This window comes from Solanum stenotomum, chromosome 6, assembly GCF_019186545.1.
Source record: "Solanum stenotomum isolate F172 chromosome 6, ASM1918654v1, whole genome shotgun sequence".
In the NCBI taxonomy this organism is placed as follows: domain Eukaryota; kingdom Viridiplantae; phylum Streptophyta; class Magnoliopsida; order Solanales; family Solanaceae; genus Solanum; species Solanum stenotomum.
In genome coordinates this window covers 52,137,584-52,161,239 of record NC_064287.1, presented here as the reverse complement: position 1 = coordinate 52,161,239, position 23,656 = coordinate 52,137,584, and the positions used below count along the sequence as shown (strand labels likewise).

The window sequence follows — 23,656 nt, the reverse complement described above, 5'->3', positions numbered from 1 at the left end:
CTGTCTCCCACTCTCTGGCCTCTCTTGCTCTCCTCTCTCCTCCCTCTCCCAATCTCGCTCGCCTCTCTCCTCCCAATCCCAATCTCGCTTGCAATATATACAAATACATATGTATAATATACAATTATCTAACCTATATACACATACAATTCACCTTTCTCCCACTCTAGCCCCCTCTCTCTCGCCTCTCTCTCCTAGTCTCGCTCGCCTCTCTTCTCTCTCCTCTCTCTCCTAGTCTCGCTCGCCTCTCTCCTAGTCTCACTCGCCTCTCTCCTATCTATAACATATAGCTACGAATTGTAATTATCAAACTATAGTTATGGAGAATAAACGGGTTATTTTTGAGTGGCTATATGTGAAAGTTCCCATGAATCAATACACAAATTTGGGCGGAGTCAGATAGGACTAAGGAGATTCTTTTGATTTCTTTTTAGGAGAAAATTATACGAGTAATCCGCATCCGAGTATAGCATGATGAAAGAGGAAGAAAAGAAAAATTACTACCTAAGAAAGAAGTTGACAGACTACGAATAACCCTCATATAGAATTTATCAATGACTAAGTAATCAAACGTGTTAGTAATTAATATGATTCGTGGTGAGATGATCGAGATCTCTCCCCTTAACCAGAGGTTTCAAATTCAATCCCGTGAATGAAAAAAAAATCATTTGGGAGCATCACCTCCAAAAATTTGTCCAGCCATGCGTGAATCCAAATTTATTTAGGCCTAATACTGATACTAAACATCAAGTGAGAAACAAAAAGGAATACGACCTTCAAAATGGAGTGTGATATGCATGAATTCGATTAGATATCGAACACCGGATAAGAACTCGTAAACTAATTTAAAAAGAAAAAAAAAAGTCCCTGAAATAACCACCCCTATCCGTTAAAATTTATCGAACACTTTTTGCTTGGACAGTGAACACAATCCTTTGAGTTCTCCCTTATCAACAATGGCGTCTCTACTCTCCATCTCCTCCGCAGCGCCTGCAAGAACAAATTCAATTGTTACCCACTTTTCTTCATCATTCAAGGTACAATTCTCCACTTTCTTTTTCCAATTTCAGTCAAATTATTACTATTCTCATTTATCCCCATCAAATTTTTTCAGGGTAATGTAAGTAATTTGAAGTCAAGTTCGAAGCTTTTGCCTTTAATAAAGGTCTGCAACCAGAAATCTAAGTCAATAACAAGAACCCCATTTGTTGTTTTCAACCAAACTGCAAGTTTTGGTGCTGCTTCAGCTGATTCTGCAACTGGGAGTGTTCGGTTTCGGCTAAATAACTTGGGTCCTCAACCTGGGGCTACCAAGAATAGGAAGAGGAAGGGTAGAGGGCATTCAGCTGGACAAGGGGGTAGTTGTGGTTTTGGGATGAGAGGTCAAAAATCAAGGTCTGGACCTGGAGTTAGAAAGGGGTTTGAAGGGGGTCAAATGCCCCTCTATAGGAGACTTCCTAAGTTGAGAGGAATTGCTGGAGGTAATTTGTTAACATTGCTTCAACATAATTATGCAATCACAAGGGTTGTTTGGTACAAGGGATAAGAGATAATAATCTCGGGATAAAATGTTAGATTGTGTTTGGTTAGGGGTATTAGTTAGTCCCTGAATTATCTATCTTGTCATTTATACGATAATAATGGGATAAGTTATCTCATATATATGGTGGGATAACTAATTCCGCGAGATATCCTAATCCATGGGATAACTTTGTCTATCTCATCCCCAGTACCAAATGACCCCTTAGTTTGTGTTGGATTTTGTTTTTCCTTGTTTTGTTGGTTGTTTGTGTGTCCATCTGCAGTGTTATAGTTTAGCATTTAAAGTCTATGGATCAGTGCATTTAGTTTGTTATAGAATTTATAGCTTTAGCTTGACTATGTGTTGTTTTATAATTGTGTGTTCGGACCACCTTGCATGTAGTAGTGTTGTCAAAGGTGTGCATAAGCGAGGCTCAAAATTTGTTGAGCGCTTTGCCCTTCTTAATGTGCGCTTCAGGGTTGTCATCAAGTTTCTAAGGCATACTTTTCCTTGCCATCACTAAAGAATTGATATTAAACTTAATAGTAGAAAATCAATTTCTTTGTTCATATATTTGTTGTTCATGCTTATAGTTATTAGACTCAGACTAAACATATGTATTTGTATTTTTTCTCCCTTTGCGCCTTTTTCGTTAAAGCTCATGCTTTATTTACGTTTTGCGCTTAGTCCCAATGGTCCTCAAAGCTTTTTTGAGTTTTTTGCTTTGATAACACTGTCATGCACTTAATTCTACGGGGTACCTGCTACCTCTTGCCAAAACTTGTGTTGGATATTCCTTTGCTACTTCATTTCTCAACTAATGGAATAAAAATCCTTCTTTTTACCCTGCCTAGCGCCATCCATCTCCAAATAGTAAATCACTGCTGAGCGGATAACTCTATACACAAAAGCTTGGATAGATGAATATTGAACATGAGACCTCATGGTTCTCAACCCACTTCATTAACAACTATGCCACTCACTTGGGTGCACTATATGTTTCTTTGTTTGCAAGCATTTTTGTTTTTTCTTTTGGTTATGTGTCATTGCAGAGTCAGATTTTCATAGGATGATAAAAAGTCTTATCTGCATCTGGTGGGCATATGCATATGCATACTCATATATACTGATGATTAATCTAAAGAAATTTATTACAAATGATCAACATATTGCACTAAGAAACAAAGCTATGCACAGTTAGACAACATCAAGCCAAATATCTTGAAATCCGTATTTTTTCATTTGCAATATTCTGAAGTCCTCATCCTTTTTATCTTCCTCAATAATCTGAAGACTGTTACCCCTTATTTAAACTCAAAGGAAAGCCTTGGTCGATATGAGAGAAATGTGCTCAAGCACCCAACCAACTGAAACGTCTGTCAAGAAGTTTCTTACTGCAAAATGAATAACATTCTAGGAACTCTCACTCGAACAAATGCTCCTTATGCCATCATAAACCGAATCAGTGGGTATAAAGTCCGTCCTTTCCTAACCTTCCCCTAGCAGGGAAACTTATCTTAAAAGAAGAAGGATTTGGAAAGTTCATACTAAGGTGGTAAGAAGGCCCTCGAATCGAAGGGCTATTCTTTCTTTGATTTGAAAAGAATGTCAGAGCCTTGACTCTCTAGTCTCAGTGTGGCTCTTGAGTAGTCTTCACTTTCCCTTAGCCATAATGTTAGATTAAGTATTTTCGTCAATATGTCAAGTTGTTGGTATTACTTAGAGGACTCATAACTGCCCTTTATTTTTGGCATAACTTGTATCCATTCGCATTAGGTAATGCTGAACCTTGATTGTCATGCCTGGAGTTGTGTGACAAAAAATAAGTTCTTACTTTTCTTAGGCCTAGACATGTCTAATTTTTATAACTTTGACTATTTTAGGCTATTCTAACTTACAACTGAAGTAACTGATAGTGCTCTTTGTAAAACCTCCAATCTCATCTTTTATTCTGTATGTATTTTTTTGATCTAGTTAAGGATTTCCCTCAAGTCAGGCTAATCTGTCAAAATCAATTGTCAACTACATGTTTACCACCTTTGCCACCCGTTTCTCGTATACTCAATATTGCTGACTAGCAATTTCATTTGACCGGTTAATGCAAGAAATATAAATAAAGGACCAAATTGATTAGCAGAAGTTTCTGAAGGGACAAACTTGTAAGATGAAGTTCACTTTGACTCTCGTGGTACTTTTGTTAAAAGAGTAAGGTAATCTGATCAACCAACTCTACCCCTTCACAAAAAAAAAAGGGGGGAGGGGCGTCGATTGCATCATAAGGTAGCCTAATTCAAGGTTCTAGAGCTGTAACATTTACTTTTCTATTAGCCAGTTTCTCATTGATCATTGCTATCACTTTTTTAGCGTAAGAAATGTGAACTGTTGCCATTTTCTGTAATGATGGTTTCTGTATGGGACTTCTGGCACCGACAAGCTATGTAGATTTGTTGAATGAGCTAAGTGCTGCATAGTTTGGGTTGTTTATTTCTTTCTGATGTTTTTCCACTCAGGAATGTTATATCCTTGTTACCCTCTGAAACTATTTTTTGCACCTTCGATGCTAAAGATGATAAAACTATGAACTTAAAGTTTTTCAAAATATCTAACAAAAAGAAAAATGTTCTTTCTCTACTGCTGCTGGTGCTACAATGGCATAGAGTTCTCCCTGTTTCACACTTCAGTTTATCAAATATAAAGTTCATTAATGTAAGCTCTTTGGTTTACTCCGTGTAGTGTGTCAGATTAATGGAATACAGTGTTTTATTGTTATATATGCATATGTTATGCTGAAATTAAGCTAATCTGAGCAAATCAATAATGTAAAGGCATGCATGCTGGACTTCCCAAATATGTACCTGTGAACTTGAAGGACATAGAAGAGGCGGGATTTCAAGAAGGGGAAGAGGTGTCACTTGAGTCCCTCAAGCAAAAGGGTTTAATAAATCCTTCAGGGAGAGAAAGGAGACTTCCACTAAAGGTACAATTACATTTATATTTGTTGCATGTTCGTTCCACAAAGAATTGTTGTCATTTAATCAGTGAATGCTTAATTTCTTACTCCATCACTCGATCAATTAAGTGAACTAATCTGAAAAGTTAGAATTACATGAGACATAATGACTATTTGCTCTCGATGCTGCTGCATTTTCCCGGAAAAAAAAGGAGGAAGAAGTAAACACAAAGCTGCTATTCTGACATGAGTTTTCTGATAGCATAAGGTCCTGGCTAATATCTTAATGCGGGATTGATTGATTAAGTTAATTGGGATATGACTCTTTATGCTTGATATGGTGCTTGAGAATGTTATAGTCAGCCTATGAGACTGACTCTGTGCATTCTGCTTTGGTGGTGTCTTCACTCTTCACCTTAGTGCTATTAACTAAAAGTAGGAAAAGGAATACTTTATAAGCCAAAGTATCTTCAATTTACCATTGTTCTGTTCATCTCACTTAATTTGGCACATCAAGGTTGTTAAAAATGGTAGAGTCTCTTTTCATAGGTATGTATGTAACTAAACAACAACGATGATGTTCATTTATCTAGGTCATATGTAGCTTGAATTCAAGAACTATCTACCTACTGATGTCACTGCTTACAAATGCCAGGAAAAAATAATTTACTCTTTAAATGTATAAAATATTACACCTTTTCAAATAGAAAACAAAAACAAGAAATTATTCCATTCATTTCGATATGACACTGTTAAAAAGGAAGGAATTATTACAGTATGGAGCAGCATATTCCTAGAGTTATGGGTTAATATAAATAGATAAAGGTGTAGTGCTTTCTTTACGTAAAATAACTATAAAAGAACAAAGAATATATGTTATAAGTCCTGCTCTCTTGGTGTGATTCTGTGCACGAATTATTTTTCTAGTTTTCTCAACTCATAATAAATATCCGTTGAACAATATGGTATAGTTGAGATTCCTCTCATTGGTTCTCCATACCTAGATAGTGTCTTCCCCAGTTGGTTTGCCTTGCTGAAGAGAAAATGGGGTATTGATGCTTTCCATAATAGTCTATTTATTTATTTGACTTGTCATTCCACCAAGAATAAGTTCTTAGACATAGTCATATGCTTCTTTTTCCTTTTTAATTACAAATAAAGTCATAAAATTCGTCATATAGAAAACAATTACTAAACCACCCCGTTGCCCAGATTTTGGAAGATAGTATCGTATAACTTTATTTGACTGCCACAGTAGATTCTTGCTGTTTGCTGATTTGGCTTTTCTTCTCAAGCGGAATCCATCCTTTGTTTTTTTACTGTGGTATCCGCGCCAACTTGGCGCACCTCAACTAATTGCACTGGATACGTGCGAGTGACAGATGGGAAGAAATTGTGTCGTTTTTGGAAAGCGTTGGTGTGAGTAATAAACCATTAAGGTAGAAATGGCTTATGGTTTGATTGAGGCTCATATTCAATTATATAATATTGGTTGAAACTGCTAAGGTGACAAGTATGTACATTCTCTCGGAATAGAACGCGTATGAACATCTAGTTCATAATGAATTGACAAGTTTCCTTTGCCTGCCAACTAATGTAGTTCCAAGTACCAACTCATCGGCATGTACTTCATTCTGTCACCTGATTCTATGATGTGGAATATGGTTGTAGAAATTGTCTGGATATATCATTCAAGGCATTATGAGCGAACATTTTTTAGTTCGTGCAGCTTCTATGTCCTGGAATTTTGATTAATGTCCAAGTGACCAACCATGCATAAATCCGAAAGTCCTCTTAACAAGTTCAACTCCCCGAAAGTAGATTAAATAACAAACTATGATGATTCGTAGGCTGTATAACGTAGTTTCTTCTATCACCTATATGTATTAACTTTTATATTATCTCCGTTTTACATCCATTTCCAGATCTTAGGTGATGGTGAGCTAAGCGTGAAGCTCAACTTCAAGGCTCGCGCCTTTTCATCGTCAGCAAAGGAGAAACTAGAGGCAGTTGGTTGTTCATTGACTGTTCTACCAGGCAGAAAGAAATGGGTAAAACCATCAGTTGCCAAGAACCTTGCTAGAGCTGAGGAATATTTTGCAAAGAAAAGAGCAGCTGCAGCTGAATCAGCTGACTCCTCTTCTGCTTAAGTCAAAAACTTATGTTAGCCACACAATTTTTTTTGTTTGATGTTGTCACTCTAAGAAAAGGATGTAAAGCAACATTCATAAAGTTTTGATTCTTTTCTCTTTTTATTCTTCCTTATTTTTCTTTTATTCTGGTATCAGATTTGTTTTATTCAAGCATCCCATTAGAGTGTGCTCTCGTGGTCAATGAAGTGGTTGTAAACCTTGAATGTATACCAAGATTCAAATGCCAGTAGAAACAAAAAAAAAGAGAAATTAACATAAATAGTCGTCCACCTAAAAGAAATAGGTAATAAATTTTTTGGGGTTGAGCAGTGAAATATTTAACTTCTCTGACTAACAAAATTAGTTTATTTCTGCTTATGGTTTAACAGGTGGAGTTACACGATACTTATGCTAGTGAGAGGTAGTAAGTATTTGATGAGGAATTTCACTAGTTGGGGTTTCTGGAGGCTGGTAATGTGTATGTAGATCTTATCTCTACCTAGTGATGGTAGGGAGGGTTGTTTCCAATAGACTCTCGACTCGGGGAGAGATGAAAAAGAAACAATAACAACAATAAGATAATATGATAAACGAAGCGAAACAAACAATCAGATAGTACTAGAGATCTAAAAATAAGCAAATGTAAAAAGGTTAGCTTTTGATTCCGCATTTCTAAATAGAAATGACCAGGCCTACTCTTGACAAGTCAAACATCTTACGTTTCACGCTGAAAGATTTCTTCGAGAAGGTTATAGTCTAAAATCTTGATATTCAATAAAAAATGCTAGTTGAATTCTTATGTCTTGACGAGCAGAATTACACGATATGCTAGTGTAAGGTAAACGATATCTAATAAAACAATCGAGATACATTCAAACTGGCATCGAAATCATCATATATGAATTATAATAATTTGTTATATTCACTGTAGGCATGGTCCAGATGGTAGGTACTGATGAAAATGCAACTTTTCAAACTTTGACAATATATTAATTCAATTTAATAGTACTCAAAATAGAAGTAGTTTTCTGACTGTTGCTATCACAACTTTAGTTTTCATATTGTTTTAAATATATTATCTTTGCTTAGATGCAATGCACATGCCTTAATTTTTAGAATTTACTTTAAATTACCAATTGACAGAACTCCTTGGATTTGGAAACTAATTGTTCTTAATTGAGAAAAGGACAAATAAATTTTCATTTCTTCTTTTATCTTTCTAATTATCAATATGTTTTCTTTTATTTAGAACAAATGCCATTTAGAGAAAAAGTTAATTAGTTCATGCATCTGGAGGAAATAACAGAACCCAAAAAAAACACAACTCAAGGTAAGGTCAATTGAAAAACTATTGATGCATAATTTACTACTCTATGTCCTTATTTTTGTAACACTATTTGATTGAACGCGAAATTTAAGAAATAAGAAAAGATTTTGTTCTGTTTATCAAATTGTTCTTATTAAAGTCACTTTTAGTACTTATACATTTAGTTGATTTTTCTTTACAATAAATATTAAGTGGGAGGTAATAAGGATAAAATAAAGACAGTGTCATTAAATAGTTGTCAAATTTGATATTTTTTGGGGACAAATTAAAAAGGAAACAGTGTCGCCTAATTAAGACGAAGAGAATACTATTTTTCAACCTCAAAAAAAATTTCTATAACCCTATCAAGATTTCCAAAAAGTCTCTAAATTGAAAGAGTAAGAAACAAAACTACAAGCATTTTTTTTTTTGGATAGACCGTCTTTTTGAGATTCTTCTAATTCATCTTTTTCGATAAAAATATGGTCCTAGTATTCTTTATGGGAAAAGGTGTTTTGAAAACGCTTAAAATCTTGTTATCTTTTTTACATGAGATTGTCATCGCACTTGCTTCAAATGTCACCAAGTAAATAATAATTTTATATAAGATAAATCTTTGATTTTAACGACGTATCGTAAAATATTAACGATATAAAAATGACTAAGCTTTTAGCCTTTGAATAATGAAGAAAGGCTTCTTTTAGAGAGATTTTACATGACCTTTAAGTAGGAATAAATTGTTTTTAAAGCAACAAAATTATATTACATCATGTCATTTGATTACCCTCAAGGGTAAACAAAGATAATGTCTTTTAGTTACAATTATTGTGTTTTTCTCTTTGCCCTACACCACAAGAAAGTTTGTTAGGACACTATAGGCATGCCCACCCAAGATTTTCAAGGGACATAATTTTGTAGTGGCCAAACTTTGATAGTCATATCTAACTTATTATTAAATTAAATTAAAATATAGGAATTGAAAATTGCACAATATTAAGTAGACTTTTTTAAACCCTACAAGAAGAGAGGAAATGGAGCCAAACTTATTGTTTGCATTGTTAAGGAAATTAAGCATGACTCAAAGCTAAGGCAATAGCATGTGATCATTACTATGATAAGTCTTTTTCTTCACCTAATGAAAACATCAAAGGGACAAGCAAATATGTCTCCTTTTATTATCAAATTCACTTTATTTAATCATTGGAATCTTCTTTTTGTCATGAGAGCCTTTTAAAACAATTAAAACAAAAATAATTATGGTATACTCGGATGAGTGTGTGCGCACCTCAATTAATCTCCTGGGGCATCTGTTATCACTTATCAACACTTGTTGTACAGGTACCATGTAATTTTGTTCATCAAGACTTAGACAAATAGAAATAAATCACGTAGTATTTTGTGTATGCTAAAATTTGAACAGGAAAGATAAGAATTCTCAACGTATTTAATTCATTAATTATACTCTGAAACTTTTCTTAATTCCTACTCACCTTATAAGATGGTGTTTTAATATATAGGTACACATATTAATATTGTTATAGTTTTAAGTTAGATGTTATATTTATTAGCTAATAAAGAGATTGATACATCCAAGCTAAGCTCAAAATTGAATAGATAAATAAATTTTAATTATTAAGATGTGTTAAATTGTATATATTAATTAATATTATTAATAAAATGATGTCAATGCATAATATTTTTCTGTTGACAATAGAACTCCTTGTCGTCATTCCTTGTGTGCGCAAGATAGATTCTTCTCTCATATATAATAGTCCGATTCATAATAGTTCACAAACCACACAAAAAAAGTAATTAATTACACTTGGTAAATGTCATGCGGTAGTTGATAAGCTCAATTGTAAAGGCATGTACAAGTTTTCAAATATGAGATCCCCATTTAGAAGATCACATGCTCAATCAACTCGATTATTTTTATATTTTCTCTTATTTTTCAAAGATATTGTCTTATTTAGTCAAGCTAATTAAGACTAAACTTAGATTTTTATTTAATCATATTGTTGGGGTTAAGTGACATAGTAGGACAAAGTTTTCTTGTGTTTCTTTTTTTATTTTTTCTGGTTGGCATTAAGTATAACATGGTTTATCATTGAAAATAACGATGATAATGACTCAACACATTTAAAAATAAATTAAACGTGGAAAGAAATCACTAAATTAAAATTTAAACGTCTTGCCAATTTCTTTCTACTTTAGATTGATAGTTCAAAAACAAACCGTCCACGTTAATCAAAGATTAGATAAGGAAGAAAATTCAAACGTAATATGAATAAGAATTGAATTCTAATTAACTTTATCAATAATAAGTCACGTTTGTTTATCTGCGAGCTTAATTAATAGGATCGTTATCCCTGAATGGAGCCTTACCCGACACAAATTCAAATTAGTTGAACTCAAATACAGATACTGAATATCGGATGAAAAATAAAATAAAAAAGCTATAAATATAAATTCTAGAAAATAGTAACATACTAATTTTAAGTTACGAGTTTTTTTAAGTTCCTTTATTCATAACAAAGGTCTCGATTTCAAGCGATCCTCTTTATTACAGATGAGATAATCATGTCGAAGAGATAAGAATACGTTAAATGTGTTTAGTGCACTATGAACAAAGAATGGAATAGAAGGGGTCTAATCAGTCCTTCCTTGCTCCCATTTAGGGATAGGATTTAAATTGAATGTGAAATTTTTTGACACGAATAATCGAAATAGTGGCAGATCCTATGGACCACTCACACTCCACAAGAACCCAAAAAAATGAGTGCTGGAAAATGCAATTTGCTAAGAATGATGACTATGTATTTTATCTATTCTTATTGTTATTTGCTGCCATCTGTAATAAATACATATTTTTCAATAATAAAAGGCAAGAGAACATGTTCTTTAAGCTTTTTGTAGGGCTCCCCACAAATCTCATTCTGATTTCCTTCAAAAATACTTCATTATAGGGTCCCATTATTTCTCATTAAACTCACTATGTTGCCTCTTCTAAGCTAATTTATATTCTAAGGTATTTATACATAATTAGACCAAGTTGTTTTATCTTTAACTTTACGTAAATAGGGGACATTTTTGTTTAATCATCTGGTATCAAAATTCATTAAGAGGAAAATATAGCTTATTGGATGTGTAAACGAAATTTTATCTTATAAATAACTGAAAAGCAAATGAAAGTTACATATAAAATGTAGTGATACTTTTAATAATGTGATTTTTTTTTTTGAGATAATCATATTGGCTTGGCTAAAAGCGGATAATATCGATCATAGAATATTAAAGAGTATTTATAGTTTGATTTAGATCAATAATTGATATTAGAGCCAATAAATCGATAAGACGAATACATTGCATACGTGGTTTAGTGTTTTTGCTTGTCTACGAGCCAATTTACTATTTGTATCTATAGCTTTAGATACACATACGCGAAAATAAAATAAAATATAGACTTTGATAACCATAAATATGCATATCGAATCGATATGAGTGGCACACGATTAATCTCCTTATTGGTCATGTTGAAAAATCTCAAGAATGAATTAAAGTCGTTATATTAGATGTTTTCTACTAGTATTTACTTTGTTTGTCTTTTTCAATTAGACGAGTACTCCTAATAGAATAAAGAGTGTCAAGTTGGACTTTGCAAATTTAAAATTCATATTTTGGGCAAATTTAAAATTATAATGGAGTTTTAAATTATTTTTGGGGATTCGTGCATTTAATGTTAATTTCAAATTAATATGAATGTTTGACTAATATAATTCTCTATAATATAAAACATGGCTTCACGTACTACAATAAGGGATCCAAATTTGATTTATTTTTATGTTTAGATCTTGTTGATTTTTCCACATCCCGTTGTGACTAGGTGTTTGGCCCTTTTGTGGTCTCCATTTCTTTATTATAATATCAGAGTCATATTTATTTTAATTCATTATTTATTTGATATTGGATTCTCATCTTATATTGTTCGCGCTTTAAATGTTCAGTCTTGAATACAAAGAAGGGGAAATTCCTATAACAGGTATCAAACATGTTAGATCTTTGCTACAATTTAATTAGACATAATAACGTAGGTTTATATTATTATATACTATAATTGTACGGTCTAAGAATTGAATAAACATAATGTAGACTTTATATATAATGTAGACACAATAATAAGTTGAATAATTTGCCAACTTGTCTCATAGTTTAGCAACTTTAAATATTCATAATCTTCAAGAGCCAAATTTTAGTTTCAAGTACAAAGACAGTTGTAAACAGCATTACACAAAAAGTTAAATGTTCAATAAAATTGAATCGACTTGTAGCATGTAATAATTTTCTTTATTGTCCCATTAAAAAAGGAAACAGTCTGTGTTTTATTTATTTTTTAATTAATCAGCGTGAAAAAAATTTAAATGACAGTTAAAATAAAAATAAATGAGTATGTTTTATGGTTCAAATTTACGTTTGGATTATACAAAACTATCAAGATTTTCTGTCTCATACAAATTTGGACCATTTTTTCTCATACTTCAAAAGCAAATATGATAGTTTTTTCTTGTAAAAATGTTTTACGTGCTGAAATTTTTTCATAATAAGTAAATAAAGATATATTTAAACCAATGCATAACGAAAGAGTATATTTGACCTTAATTATTTCCAACAGGAATTTTAAAGGAGAATTTTAACTTTTTATCCCAAAGAAAAAAGATAAACGAAAGACTAAAGTTGCAAGAAAAAAAGAAAAATTAAAAGGAAAAGAATGAGATAAAAGATTCGAATTAAAGGCAGTGGTATGCTATCGTAAATGTAAGAAATAAAATATCGTAATAGGATAATTGAAATTTCTCTGATTTTAACAAAATGACTTGAGTTTAATTTTTTTTAAATGAAGAAAATCAAATTAAAAATATGATTTATAAAAAAAAACATACAAAATGCTATTACAATTTAATCAGACTTTACTATAAATATCGCGATAAAAAAAGAGAGAATGAGAAGTCAAAACGTGGCGAATCCAACGGCGCACACAGAAATAGAAAGAGAGAAAAAGGAAAACACCGTACAGCAACCAAACATGTTCTTTCCACGTGATCCCTTCTTTATTTCTACTTTTGTTTTAAAAAAAATTGAGTCCGACTAAATCTGAATTCGTATCGAGAAGTCCCACATTAGAGATAAAGCGTTTTTTAAGATCCTAACAAAGGCGACTCCGTGCTCAAGGAGACTCAAATCCGAAACATCTTAATTAAGGATGAAAGACTACTTGCCACTCCACCACAACCCTTATTGATTACTTTGTTCAATGTCACCTAAGCTACATTATTATTCTTCTAATGAAAAAATCAATATTTAATACTCTAAGAATTAGTTTGATCGTGGAATGAGTTATTTCAAAATTAATTATTTCACTATTGTTACATTACAATCCTGAAATAGTTAATTTTGGGATAAGTTATTATATATTTTTATCATAATTAAATATGGGATAAATTCATCATAGAATTAATTTCAAATTAGTTATCGCTTATTCCTCATACAAATAAGTTCTAAGGAATCGTTTGGTACAAGAGAAAAGGAATAATATTTTTTCGATAAAAGTGTATTATTTTATCCAATTTTTTTATTAGAGATATTAATAAGTCTCGATATAAAATTACACTATTTTTACATGGTTAAAATTATAATTTATGTGTATATATAGTAGATATTGAAACACATTCAACTTCTTTAAGTATTTACTTTTTCATATTTTGAACTCTCTTATAAAAATTCTAATTTCGCAACATCCACTATTTACACTATAATAAATTAATGAAAAAATAAATTATCATATATATAATTTGGTGGGATAATTTAGTCACGAGAAATCTCAATTCATAGAATAACTTTGTTTACTCAATTTCTCATACCAAACAACTCCTTGGAAATAAGATAACCCCCAAAACAGGAAAGAACTTGAAGAGATGCATGGTGAAACAACTGTTAGAAAGCATTTTTCATCTTGAATTGATTTTAGGTGATATTCGAATTAATTGAGATTTCAATAAAGATATTAAATAGCACTTATGGTCAAATTGTGTGTGTCGTTAAATTATGTGTTTCAACTATTAATCATAATGGCATGATATACAAATTTTTACGCTTGAAATACATATCAATCTTAAATCTCAAAGTGATATTATCAATCGCAAAATTATATTTTTTTACACACGACCTTAAACTTAAAAGGTTGAGATCCTCTAAAGGATATCTTTATCCGCAACTCACCGTTGATTCTATTCTCAACGAAACAACTTTAAATAACTTTTATATTTTTTGTCGAGATCCACCAATTTTCAAGTGGACTTTTTAGAGAATCTCATTGTTGTGTCATAGGATTTATAACTCGATTAAATCCACAAGTGAAATTATGTATTCTTCCATTCGTTTTTAATAGGAATAGAAAAAAATCATACCTTATTTAAGAAATACTAGTAAAGAGAAGAATAAGCATTGATTCTATTAAGAAGAGAATTCAAGCCTCTCCTTTTGTCTATTTATTATTTATTCTTTCTAGAAAAGAGTTATCCAAACAATCGTTGCCTATTTAGTTATCTTTTTTCATTTTGAAAATTGAAATTCTTTTTATTGGACAATTATATTACTCCTCAAAACAATAGGTCAATATAGGATTGTCCGTCATTTACTTTACTTATTTGAAATCTATCATTTTTCAAAAGAAAAATAACAATAAAAATGATTTTTAGCGATAATAAATATACATATTAACAAAGAGTGATAAAGTTTTTACTAACATCAATTTATTTTTATTGGATTCAGTGTCACTATAACCCTAAGGAACATTTACAAAGAGTGTTAAATACCGTTAAAAATATGCTTTTATTAACGATTAAACTATTATCATTAATTAATTGCTACTAAAATCATTTTTGAGGTAGTAATTGTCGGCTTCATACATCTCGCCTATTGAAACACCAATCCAATCTTGAAAGCTGAACTCCGTAATAATAATAAGATTCACAAATTAAAAATAATTTTTATAGTCATTCTTAACAATATTTTGTTTATAGTTTCAACAAATTATGCACAAAATTGTATGTTACCAAGATTGTATAAAAAATGAAGATGGGTGGTGATCCTTCAATAGTTTTCAGTGCCGTGAATTTTGTTAATTAACCAAAATATTTCGCAGAAAAAATCTTTTCGATGGACGAAAAGCCAAAGCTATATATAATGCAATTCTAAATAGGAAGGGATCCCGAATCATCCCATCACATAATATGTTTGTGAATTATGACGTTTAATTGTGTATTTAGTGTATGTTTGATATTGAGAAAAATATTTTTTTAATGAAAAATGAGTAAGAAATTACTTTCATGATTCATATTTGTGATCGAGGGAGTACTTATTTTTTAATTTTAAATAAATAAATAAAAAAGATTATCTCAAAAATATTTGTATATAATTTAAATAGTACACTTTACGGAATTGGAGATAGGAATTTATTTCAGATCAAATTTGGATAAGTGTACTAGTATTTTGGAAGAACAATAAGTTTATATAGATTTTTCTTTCAAATATTGAAAACTTATGACATTAAACGTTGTCATAATATTTGTATAGCTTTAAAAAGCTTTCCATTTAAGATAATCAAAAAGTATACCGTTAGTTGTTTTCTTATGTGAAGATATATTATTTTAATTATTATTCTTTAGTCGATTAAAAAGAAAGTGCATCACGTGAAATATCGAAATTGATTGAAGGAAAAAAAAAATGAAAAGGAGGTTTGTCTTTAATTACTTCTTGTAGTGTTAGCAAAGGAAAGATGTTTTTGTAATAATTATTTTAATGATTTAATAGGAGTAATTACTTATATCTTAAATGCCAAAATTGAATTTTATATAAACGTTCAAACGTAAATGTTAGTATAAACTTTATTACTAAGCTAATTAAAAAAGGAGTGCCCACAAGCCACTCTACATGTCTACAAGAATTTTAGGCACACTACTTTTTTTTTTTACACTTAGAATTATCAAATATGAGTTGATTTTTTCTTTTTTACTCTACTTGAATTAAATAATATTTTAAATTTAATAACTTCAAAGATATGAATAAAGATATTTCTAAACATGTCCAATTTGGGCATCAAATTTTATTTCAGCATTTCAAACACTATTCGAAAATTCTTTTTTGCTTTATAAACTTCCCTGCCTCCGATATGGCTCTCGATTGCTATTTGATTATTTATATTGATTATGTTAAGTTTTTGCACTTTAAGCGTACTAGTCTTTTACTAATACTAATGAATGTATGAGCAAGCTTCATGATATATGGTTTGTTAAATAACAAATTTAGATGGAAAACAATAGAAAATTCGAAAGGATCAATTTTGAAAAAATATTTGCCGATCGTGAATGTTATAAGGTCGGAAAGAAATCTGATAATAGTAAAAGAAATTTATTCTTAAAATTATGTCGTTATCTTTCTTGACTTTGACAATAATCAAGGAAAAAATACTCCTTTCTTTTCGAAACACACTTTGAAATCTATATAAAATAGAGATCATCGTTATAATAACGTTATCAATATCGCTAGCTCTATTAATTTTTCGTACACACTATTGGCTGATACGATTTTTTAGCGTGTTTACAATAATTGATATATGATTAGTATAATTTTAAATTGGATCAGAAGAAAATAAGATGTATATAAATCTTACTTCTATTTTTATACATTATCCTTAACTCTACCTAACGTTTTTACACTTATAAAAAATGGGTTAAAATAAGTCAAAAATTAAAGTAATTTACTATGTTTAATTGTTAAGTATTAAGAGAGTTATATTTAACAGTATTATATTTTAATTTAATTCTATTGCAAAATCACAGTTTGAATAAATTTGGCCGACGTTCTCATGGCGGTTTACCCAAACGGAACGTCGTTAAAACGCCGTAAGCCCGACATGCCACGTGGTTCCTCTGACAGAGAGTACAAAGCTTACGTACCGGTTAGCGGTTAGAATTGAAGTTAGGAGTTAGGACTATGGATTATTTTAATAAAAAACTTACGTAAATTTCACTAGTTTATCAATTAATATTTAGGTATATTCTAATTTGTAATATTACATATTTTAGCAGATTTTGATTTGCCCAGATACGCTCAGATACATATATTTAGAGAATACATGATGTCAAAATTAGATGTAATTTATTTTAGATACACTGCATTCAAATTGATTCACATGTATCTTGGACACATAACCAATCTCCCTCGCCTTCTTTGCCTCTCTCGCATCTCGCTCACATCTCGTTCTCCACTCTTCAATGTATTTAGAATCCCAGATACATGTATCTAGTGTGATTACATGCATCTGAAATACATCCAAATCTTACTCGCCTCTCTCCCTATTTTTGTGCATCTTCTAGTAAAAATATATGTATCTAAGTTTTTACTCAATATATAATAGAAAATTCTTAATTAGTAGTAAAATACATAATATTTTTAAAATATAGATAATAATAATATATATGATATATGTCTGATTATGTAGTATTTTCCTTTTTTTTTCTCCTAACACAAATCACACATTAATTGTACTAGCTAAATACGATGCAACAAGATTGAATAAGAAAATATTGATAAGAAAAATGTATTCTCTCTCTGTCCCTAATTACTTGTCCACTTTTTTTTTTATAGTTGTCCCTAATTACTTGTCTATTTTAACAAATCAAGAAATGACAATTTTTTTTACCTATTATACCCTCAATTAAATGACTAATTACTTTGAAAAATCCAGAACTTTTCATCCACTTCATAATTAATAGAGGTAAAATGATAAATTCACTATATCATTAATTGATTTCTTAATATATGTGTCAATTTAAAAGTGGACAAGTAATTAGGGACAGGGAGTATTATACGTACTAATAAAATTTGTTTTTATTTTCAAAACTCATTTTTTTTTCTTACTATAGTTAGGAGTTGGGTACGAAAAACGATGAGATTTCTTGCTGGGAGGCACCGCCTGCATGACCCATTAAAATATTAATTAAAATTAAAAAAATATTTTCTTTTTTTTTTTTGCTCTCTTTATTTCTTTATTTTAAAACATTTGCAGGTGTTGCAGATCTTGCCTCCCATACACGAATTTTCTCTTTTATTTTTTTTCCAATTAAAAAGTTAAATTAAATTAAATTAAATTAATATTATAAAGTTTTGATATTTTTCTCTTTCATCTTGTATTATAAAAAGTCATAGAGCTTCTCCTTATTATCCTTCGTTACGCTTGTCTAAAAAGACTGGCCGTTTCTTCTTTATCTCTCTCTTTAATTATAAAATTCTTCTTTGGAAAATTCTCCTTTCAGAGGAACCAGTTTCTTCACTTTTCTGTACAGCTTGCTCAAGTAAGTTTTGATTATTCTCTCTATGAGTTGCTGAATTTTTTGTTTTTTTTGTTTTTTTGAGCTGATTTGGAAGTGATTTGTTTCTCTAATTCTACAGCGTTTCAATTTTGTTACGATTATATGAATTCTGAGCTGATTTTGTATTTTTCACATTTTTTTGGTTTGATTTGAAGGTTTCTGTTAGTAGTTTGCATGATTTTGCTGGAGAAATTGATTTCCGTGTGTTGTATGCGTTTTTTGGGAAGAAATTTGGTTGAGCTGATGTTTTGTTCTTCGTCGAGCTGTTTTGAAACTGTTTTGTTTATTGTTCTACTGTTATTGTTCATCTGAGCTGATTTTGTTTTTTTTTTTGACAATTTTTTGGTTTTATTTGAAGAATTTTTGTTAGTAGTTTGGTTGATTTTGCTGGAGAAATTGCTTTTTGTGTGTTGTAAGCGTTTTTGAGGATTTTTTTTTTGCCTGAGATTGTGTTTTGATGCAAAATATAGCTTGAAAATTACTTGTAAATTATGTGGAAAATTGAATAGGTGAACTGTGTTTTGGAAGTAAATCCAATTAACTTTAGCTGATAAGTCGATTGATTAATTTTCGTTGCAGTAATTTTATTGTGTGGAAGTTTGATTTGTTAACTATAATTTCCGTCTGTTGCGCTTTACCTAATTTGTTTGAAAATCATAGAGGAAGCGTAGATCTATGAAGAAATTAAGAAGATCTCTAGTTTCTCAGTCGAATACATCTTTAATTTATTCTCAGAAGCTGTATCTCCGCGTTTCTGCGAATTGATCACTTCTCAAAATAATTGATTTTCGCTCTAATTTCTGATTTTGCTGGCTGCTTCTTCGTTTGTCTCAACGAAAAGGTCAAAAAGCACTCACATGCGTATCTCCGCCTCTCGATTCCTTTAATCATTTGTCCAGATCTGTAAAAAAAAATTCATCTCATAGTTCATGTGAAATTTATTTATTATTAGTTGAGTAATTACTCCAGATCTGCAAAAAAATAAAAAATCTCTGAGCTCTTGCCTAAAATTCCTCTCTTTTTTGTTTTTGCCTGGAAAGGTGTTTTTTTTGTCAATTAGATCTTATTATCAAACTAGAGAGAAGATGAATCACTGTGCAATTCAACAAGGTGCTTTCGCAGCCTGTGAAGACATGTGGAGCTCCGTTTCTTCAATTTCTGATAAAAAGGACGCCGTTGTTTGCCCCAAGCCACGGCGTCTTGGCCTTTTGAACGCCACCATAACCGAACCTATCAGACCTCTCAGATGGCATGTTAGGTAAAAATTTGTCCCTGATTGGTTTTTAGTTTACTGAAGCATTCTGTTTGTTTTTCTAATTTTTAAATTTGTTTGTTCAACAGCCATCAGCAAGAGCTATGTGATTCCAGAGCTGGAGCTGAGCTATTGGACATCATCCTCGCGAAGGTAGTTCGTTGCTCTTCAATTACTATGTATATTAAATAATTGTTAATCGTAGTTCGTCTCTACCTTCACAAAATAGGGGTAGTGCAGTTACGTATGCACTATGTATGTTTGTTGTTGTGGAAGTCCTATCTATTTGACGAAAGCGAAAGAAATCAAAATATGAAGTATAAAGTATAACGAAAGAAAAAGAGGACATTTGTGTGGACGCATTGAAAGAAAAGGGCTTTTGTCCAAGTGTGTGAGCACCATGTACTTGTCATTGTAAGGTGTTAGATATTTATTCTTTAATTTGAGTGGCTTAGAATGAATCGACATGTCCGAAAATGGTTTTTAACGAAGTTAATCAGGTGCTTACGATCAGTTTAAAGTCAATCTAAAACTCTTAACAGGATGTAGTTATATGAAACATATGCTGATTATTGATTCTGAAAATTGTTACAGGGTGGTAGTGGTGCGGATCAATCATCTGCTGCACAGGTAGCCTCGTCGCCCCCATTTTTTTGTGGGTCACCGCCGAGCAGAGTATCTAACCCATTAATTCAAGATGCACGTTTTGGTGATGAGAAGGTCACCCCAATTTCACCACGGGCAATTCCTATACCATCCGGACTGGCTTCGTCCCCATCCACATCCACCAGAAAAGGTGGATGCGTGAGGGCGAATTTTGGCAACAATCCAGCCGTTAGAGTTGAGGGATTTGATTGCCTCGACAGGGATCGCCGTAACTGCAGCATCCCTGCCCTGGCTTAATCAAACCCTCGAAATCCAAAATCCGAAATCCGTTTCAACAGAAGAGAAAAGTAAATATAGAGGTAATTTGAAGTTCGTTTACACAAGGAGAGTAATCAACCTTTGGTTTTTAGCATCACCAGGAGGAGGAGAAACAGGAATTTTGAAAATGATAAAAAGATCCTTTTTGCCTAATGTAAATATTGTTTAAAAGGATCTGTTAAGTGTCTGTAAGTAAAAAAAATGAGAGTTGTGTTGTTCTTAACCCAAGTAAATAATTATGAGATAAAAATTAGGAGTTGTTCTAGTAAGGTGGGTAAAAACCCTCTTGGAGAATGGTATTGTAAGTATGAAGAAGTTTGAGGAGAAAATTTTTAGGATTTTCTGTCCATTTTGGGGTGGTTTAGAAATGTCAATATGGGCGGCTTTGATGAAGAGATTAAAAAAATGAAGGAAAAAACCTTTATTAGTTGTTGAGTGGAGTCATGGTTGTAGTCAATTCACTTTTTGTAAATATATGAAAAAAATATGTACAAATATCCTTTACGGCTTATATGATATGATGATCATTTTGTTGCGTAAATTGCGTGTAGTGATTTGAATTTTCTTCCACTTTCATTTCGGCGGCTGCATGTTGAATGATGATTCTTTGCTTGTTTGCTACGCGAAAAATGGTAAATTATTGGTTGCAAATCAACTGTGGAGATTTTCTTAGATTTTTACCTTGAAATGTTTTGTTTTCTTGTTACAATTTAAAAAGAAGTTGGATAATATTAGGTTTTAGCTAAATTTCTATCATGTCAAAATTTATAGGTGATAGCAATTACATAATATTAGGTTTAGCTAAATTTATCAAGCGTGTCATGTTTGATCATGACTTCGATCCTGATTATCTCAGTTCGTCCCCTTGTGGATTTATTATAGATAGAATATTAGTTTTACTCAATAATGCTCCTCTCCGGTGCAATTTTATTTATTAACTAAGCTCACCACCAAATAATTCTCATGTTCGATCATGACTCTGATATGATCACCCCGGCCCCCTTTTAAGATCTTGTCATCGGCGTTACCAATAGAAAAAGGAGAAAACTTTACTGGCAGCAAAGAAAAAGAGTAAATAAAGTAAGTGAAAACAGGGGAAGTGTCTTTTTCTTTCTTTTTATGGCCAGGCATTTGGTGTTGTCGATATGTTTGTTGATCAAATGAAATTAACTTTATTCCAGTTTTAGATTTTGATTAAATCCCAAAAGGTTTGAATTTGGACCATACTAATTCATGATTAAATAACCATTAATCATGCTCCTAATAAATTCAAATTAGTGCAAAGGGTACATATTCTCAATTAATCATTGTAAGAATATAAATTAAAGGTGAAAAAAAGATATAAAAGGTTAAATTCGTTGAGAATAAAAGATTAGTTATTGGGTAAAAATCCCACAAAAGTAAATGTGGAATAAAACTTTTTCTTAAAGCATTGATCCTAGCGACACAGTTGGTGACTGTGCCTCCCAAATATAATGTTTCTATCTTATTTCGATTTTTGTGATATGTTTTATTCAATTAACTTTATAACATTATATAAATGTTATGATATATTTAAAAACATGAGTTCAAAATTCTTATACCCTCATAAATGTTATAATATGTTATAGATTACAACAATAAAATACATTTATATAACCTCACAAATGAATTCTGAAGAGAATAAGATATAGAGATTGTTTTTGATAGATCACATAATTTATATTATAATAACATAACATATTCAATATAGACCAACAAGTGAAGTCTGAAAAGGATAGTATGTAGGCAGATATTACTCCTACCTTCAGAGTAGAGAGGGTAAAGAGACTGTTTCCTATATACCGACAACTCAAGAAAGAAAAAATAACATGAGTGAAGAAATAGAGATAAAATATGTTTTCAATTGCAAGTATTTATTTTTTCTTTTTCAAATTTCATATTAATTTTAAGTTATGTCAGAAGAAAATATAAACTTTTAAAAAAGGTAATAATTGTAGGTGTTGAAGTCAAAAGACAAATCAGGTGTGTGTTTCCAAAGGAATTTCAAACAAAAAGCAATAAAGTCAAATGGGTTGTAGCTTTTTTGTGTTTACAACTAAGACATTATCAAGTTGACCAGTTCCAATAAAGACAGAGAATCTCATACTCCCAACATATTAAGCAACAGCTGCACGTTTGAACAAATTTAAAAAATTAAATTAATGAAAGGATTAGCACTCGTATTAAGGATTAAAAAAAACATATTTTGGACCCAATCAACAAGTGATTTTATTTCTTTTATATTAGAAATAATAGGTTGAAAATAAGTAATCTATTGAAAACCGAAGAAGATATTTATTAACAACGGTTTTGATAGCAAGTTCACAACTCATAAACTTCAAATCTTGATTCCGTTTATTTACATAGTTTGAGTTACTCTCCAAAATATTTTTAATAGTTTTTTTAATCATGCAAGATTGATAGTGATGCTTTTGGTTTATTTCATGTGATGAAAATAATTGGAATTATTTAGCAACCTATGACTTAAATAGTGATATAGTTGCGTGAGGTAGAAATTAGCTAAAACTAGCTTATCAGCTGGTTACATCATGTTTAATAAAATTACAAAGTTGTTATTTTCAAGTGCTTATAACCTATTAATACTCATTCTACCAAATACATATATTTATTAAGAAATTATTTGAAAAAGACAAGCAAAATTGGTCAAAGGTGGCTGACAAGGTGGTCAACTTATTTCTGTTACCCCACCTCTTTATTTTACAACATAGTGTAATTACAAAAATAGAGTCCGGGGAGGATAAGATAACATGTATGCATACCTTATCCTTATGGAGGATAGAGGTTGTTTCTGAAGAACCCTCGGCTCAAAAGAGAAGTTACTCAAAGCATCATTGCAAGAAAATAAGACAACAGATTATCATGATACCAAGAAAAGGAAGCAACTGAGAGTAAAACACATTGAAGAATAAGAAACTACGTGATTACAGAATTCTACTACTAACAAGCTGAGAAGAGATGGAGCTAGCCCCCTTTTATCTCCCACGTAAAGTGGGACAACGCTCGATTACCTACTACACCTTCTTCCCTAATCCTCACCCTTTTATTATATCATCTTTTGTTGAGAAAGAGAAATGAAATGAGGATGACCCCCACCCCTTGGT

At 31.3% G+C, this 23,656-nt stretch overlaps 2 protein-coding genes across 3 annotated transcripts; both read left to right on the top strand.

The window, feature by feature from the left end:
- The first annotated feature begins 841 nt into the window (after positions 1-841).
- Positions 842-6,727, top strand: LOC125866894 (50S ribosomal protein L15, chloroplastic). Its single transcript, XM_049547278.1, has 4 exons — positions 842-1,037; positions 1,115-1,481; positions 4,348-4,499; positions 6,398-6,727. Exons 1-4 carry the CDS (start codon positions 957-959, stop codon positions 6,620-6,622), a joined length of 825 nt encoding a protein of 274 aa, XP_049403235.1. The 5' UTR covers positions 842-956; the 3' UTR covers positions 6,623-6,727.
- Positions 6,728-18,056: 11,329 nt separating this feature from the next.
- On the top strand, positions 18,057-21,032 carry LOC125866900 (uncharacterized). 2 transcript variants are annotated; one of them, XM_049547286.1, is made up of 4 exons: positions 18,057-18,319; positions 19,378-19,595; positions 19,679-19,742; positions 20,184-21,032. In XM_049547286.1, exons 2-4 carry the CDS (start codon positions 19,423-19,425, stop codon positions 20,490-20,492), a joined length of 546 nt encoding a protein of 181 aa, XP_049403243.1. In that variant the 5' UTR covers positions 18,057-18,319; positions 19,378-19,422; the 3' UTR covers positions 20,493-21,032. The 2 variants fall into 2 exon arrangements, with proteins under 2 accessions (XP_049403243.1, XP_049403244.1); XM_049547287.1 differs by having other exon boundaries at positions 18,182-18,319; positions 19,398-19,595.
- The last annotated feature ends 2,624 nt before the right edge of the window (positions 21,033-23,656 follow it).

Excerpts from the sequence above, each read along its gene's own strand:
- LOC125866900 (XM_049547286.1), top strand. The coding sequence starts at position 19,423 with ATGAATCACTGTGCAATTCAACAAGGTGCTTTCGCAGCCTGTGAAGAC. Across the intron at positions 19,596-19,678 it reads CCTCTCAGATGGCATGTTAG|CCATCAGCAAGAGCTATGTG; the intron begins GTAAAAATTTGT and ends TTTGTTCAACAG. Across the intron at positions 19,743-20,183 it reads TGGACATCATCCTCGCGAAG|GGTGGTAGTGGTGCGGATCA; the intron begins GTAGTTCGTTGC and ends AAATTGTTACAG.
- LOC125866894 (XM_049547278.1), top strand. The coding sequence starts at position 957 with ATGGCGTCTCTACTCTCCATCTCCTCCGCAGCGCCTGCAAGAACAAAT. Across the intron at positions 1,038-1,114 it reads ACTTTTCTTCATCATTCAAG|GGTAATGTAAGTAATTTGAA; the intron begins GTACAATTCTCC and ends AAATTTTTTCAG. Across the intron at positions 4,500-6,397 it reads AAAGGAGACTTCCACTAAAG|ATCTTAGGTGATGGTGAGCT; the intron begins GTACAATTACAT and ends ATCCATTTCCAG.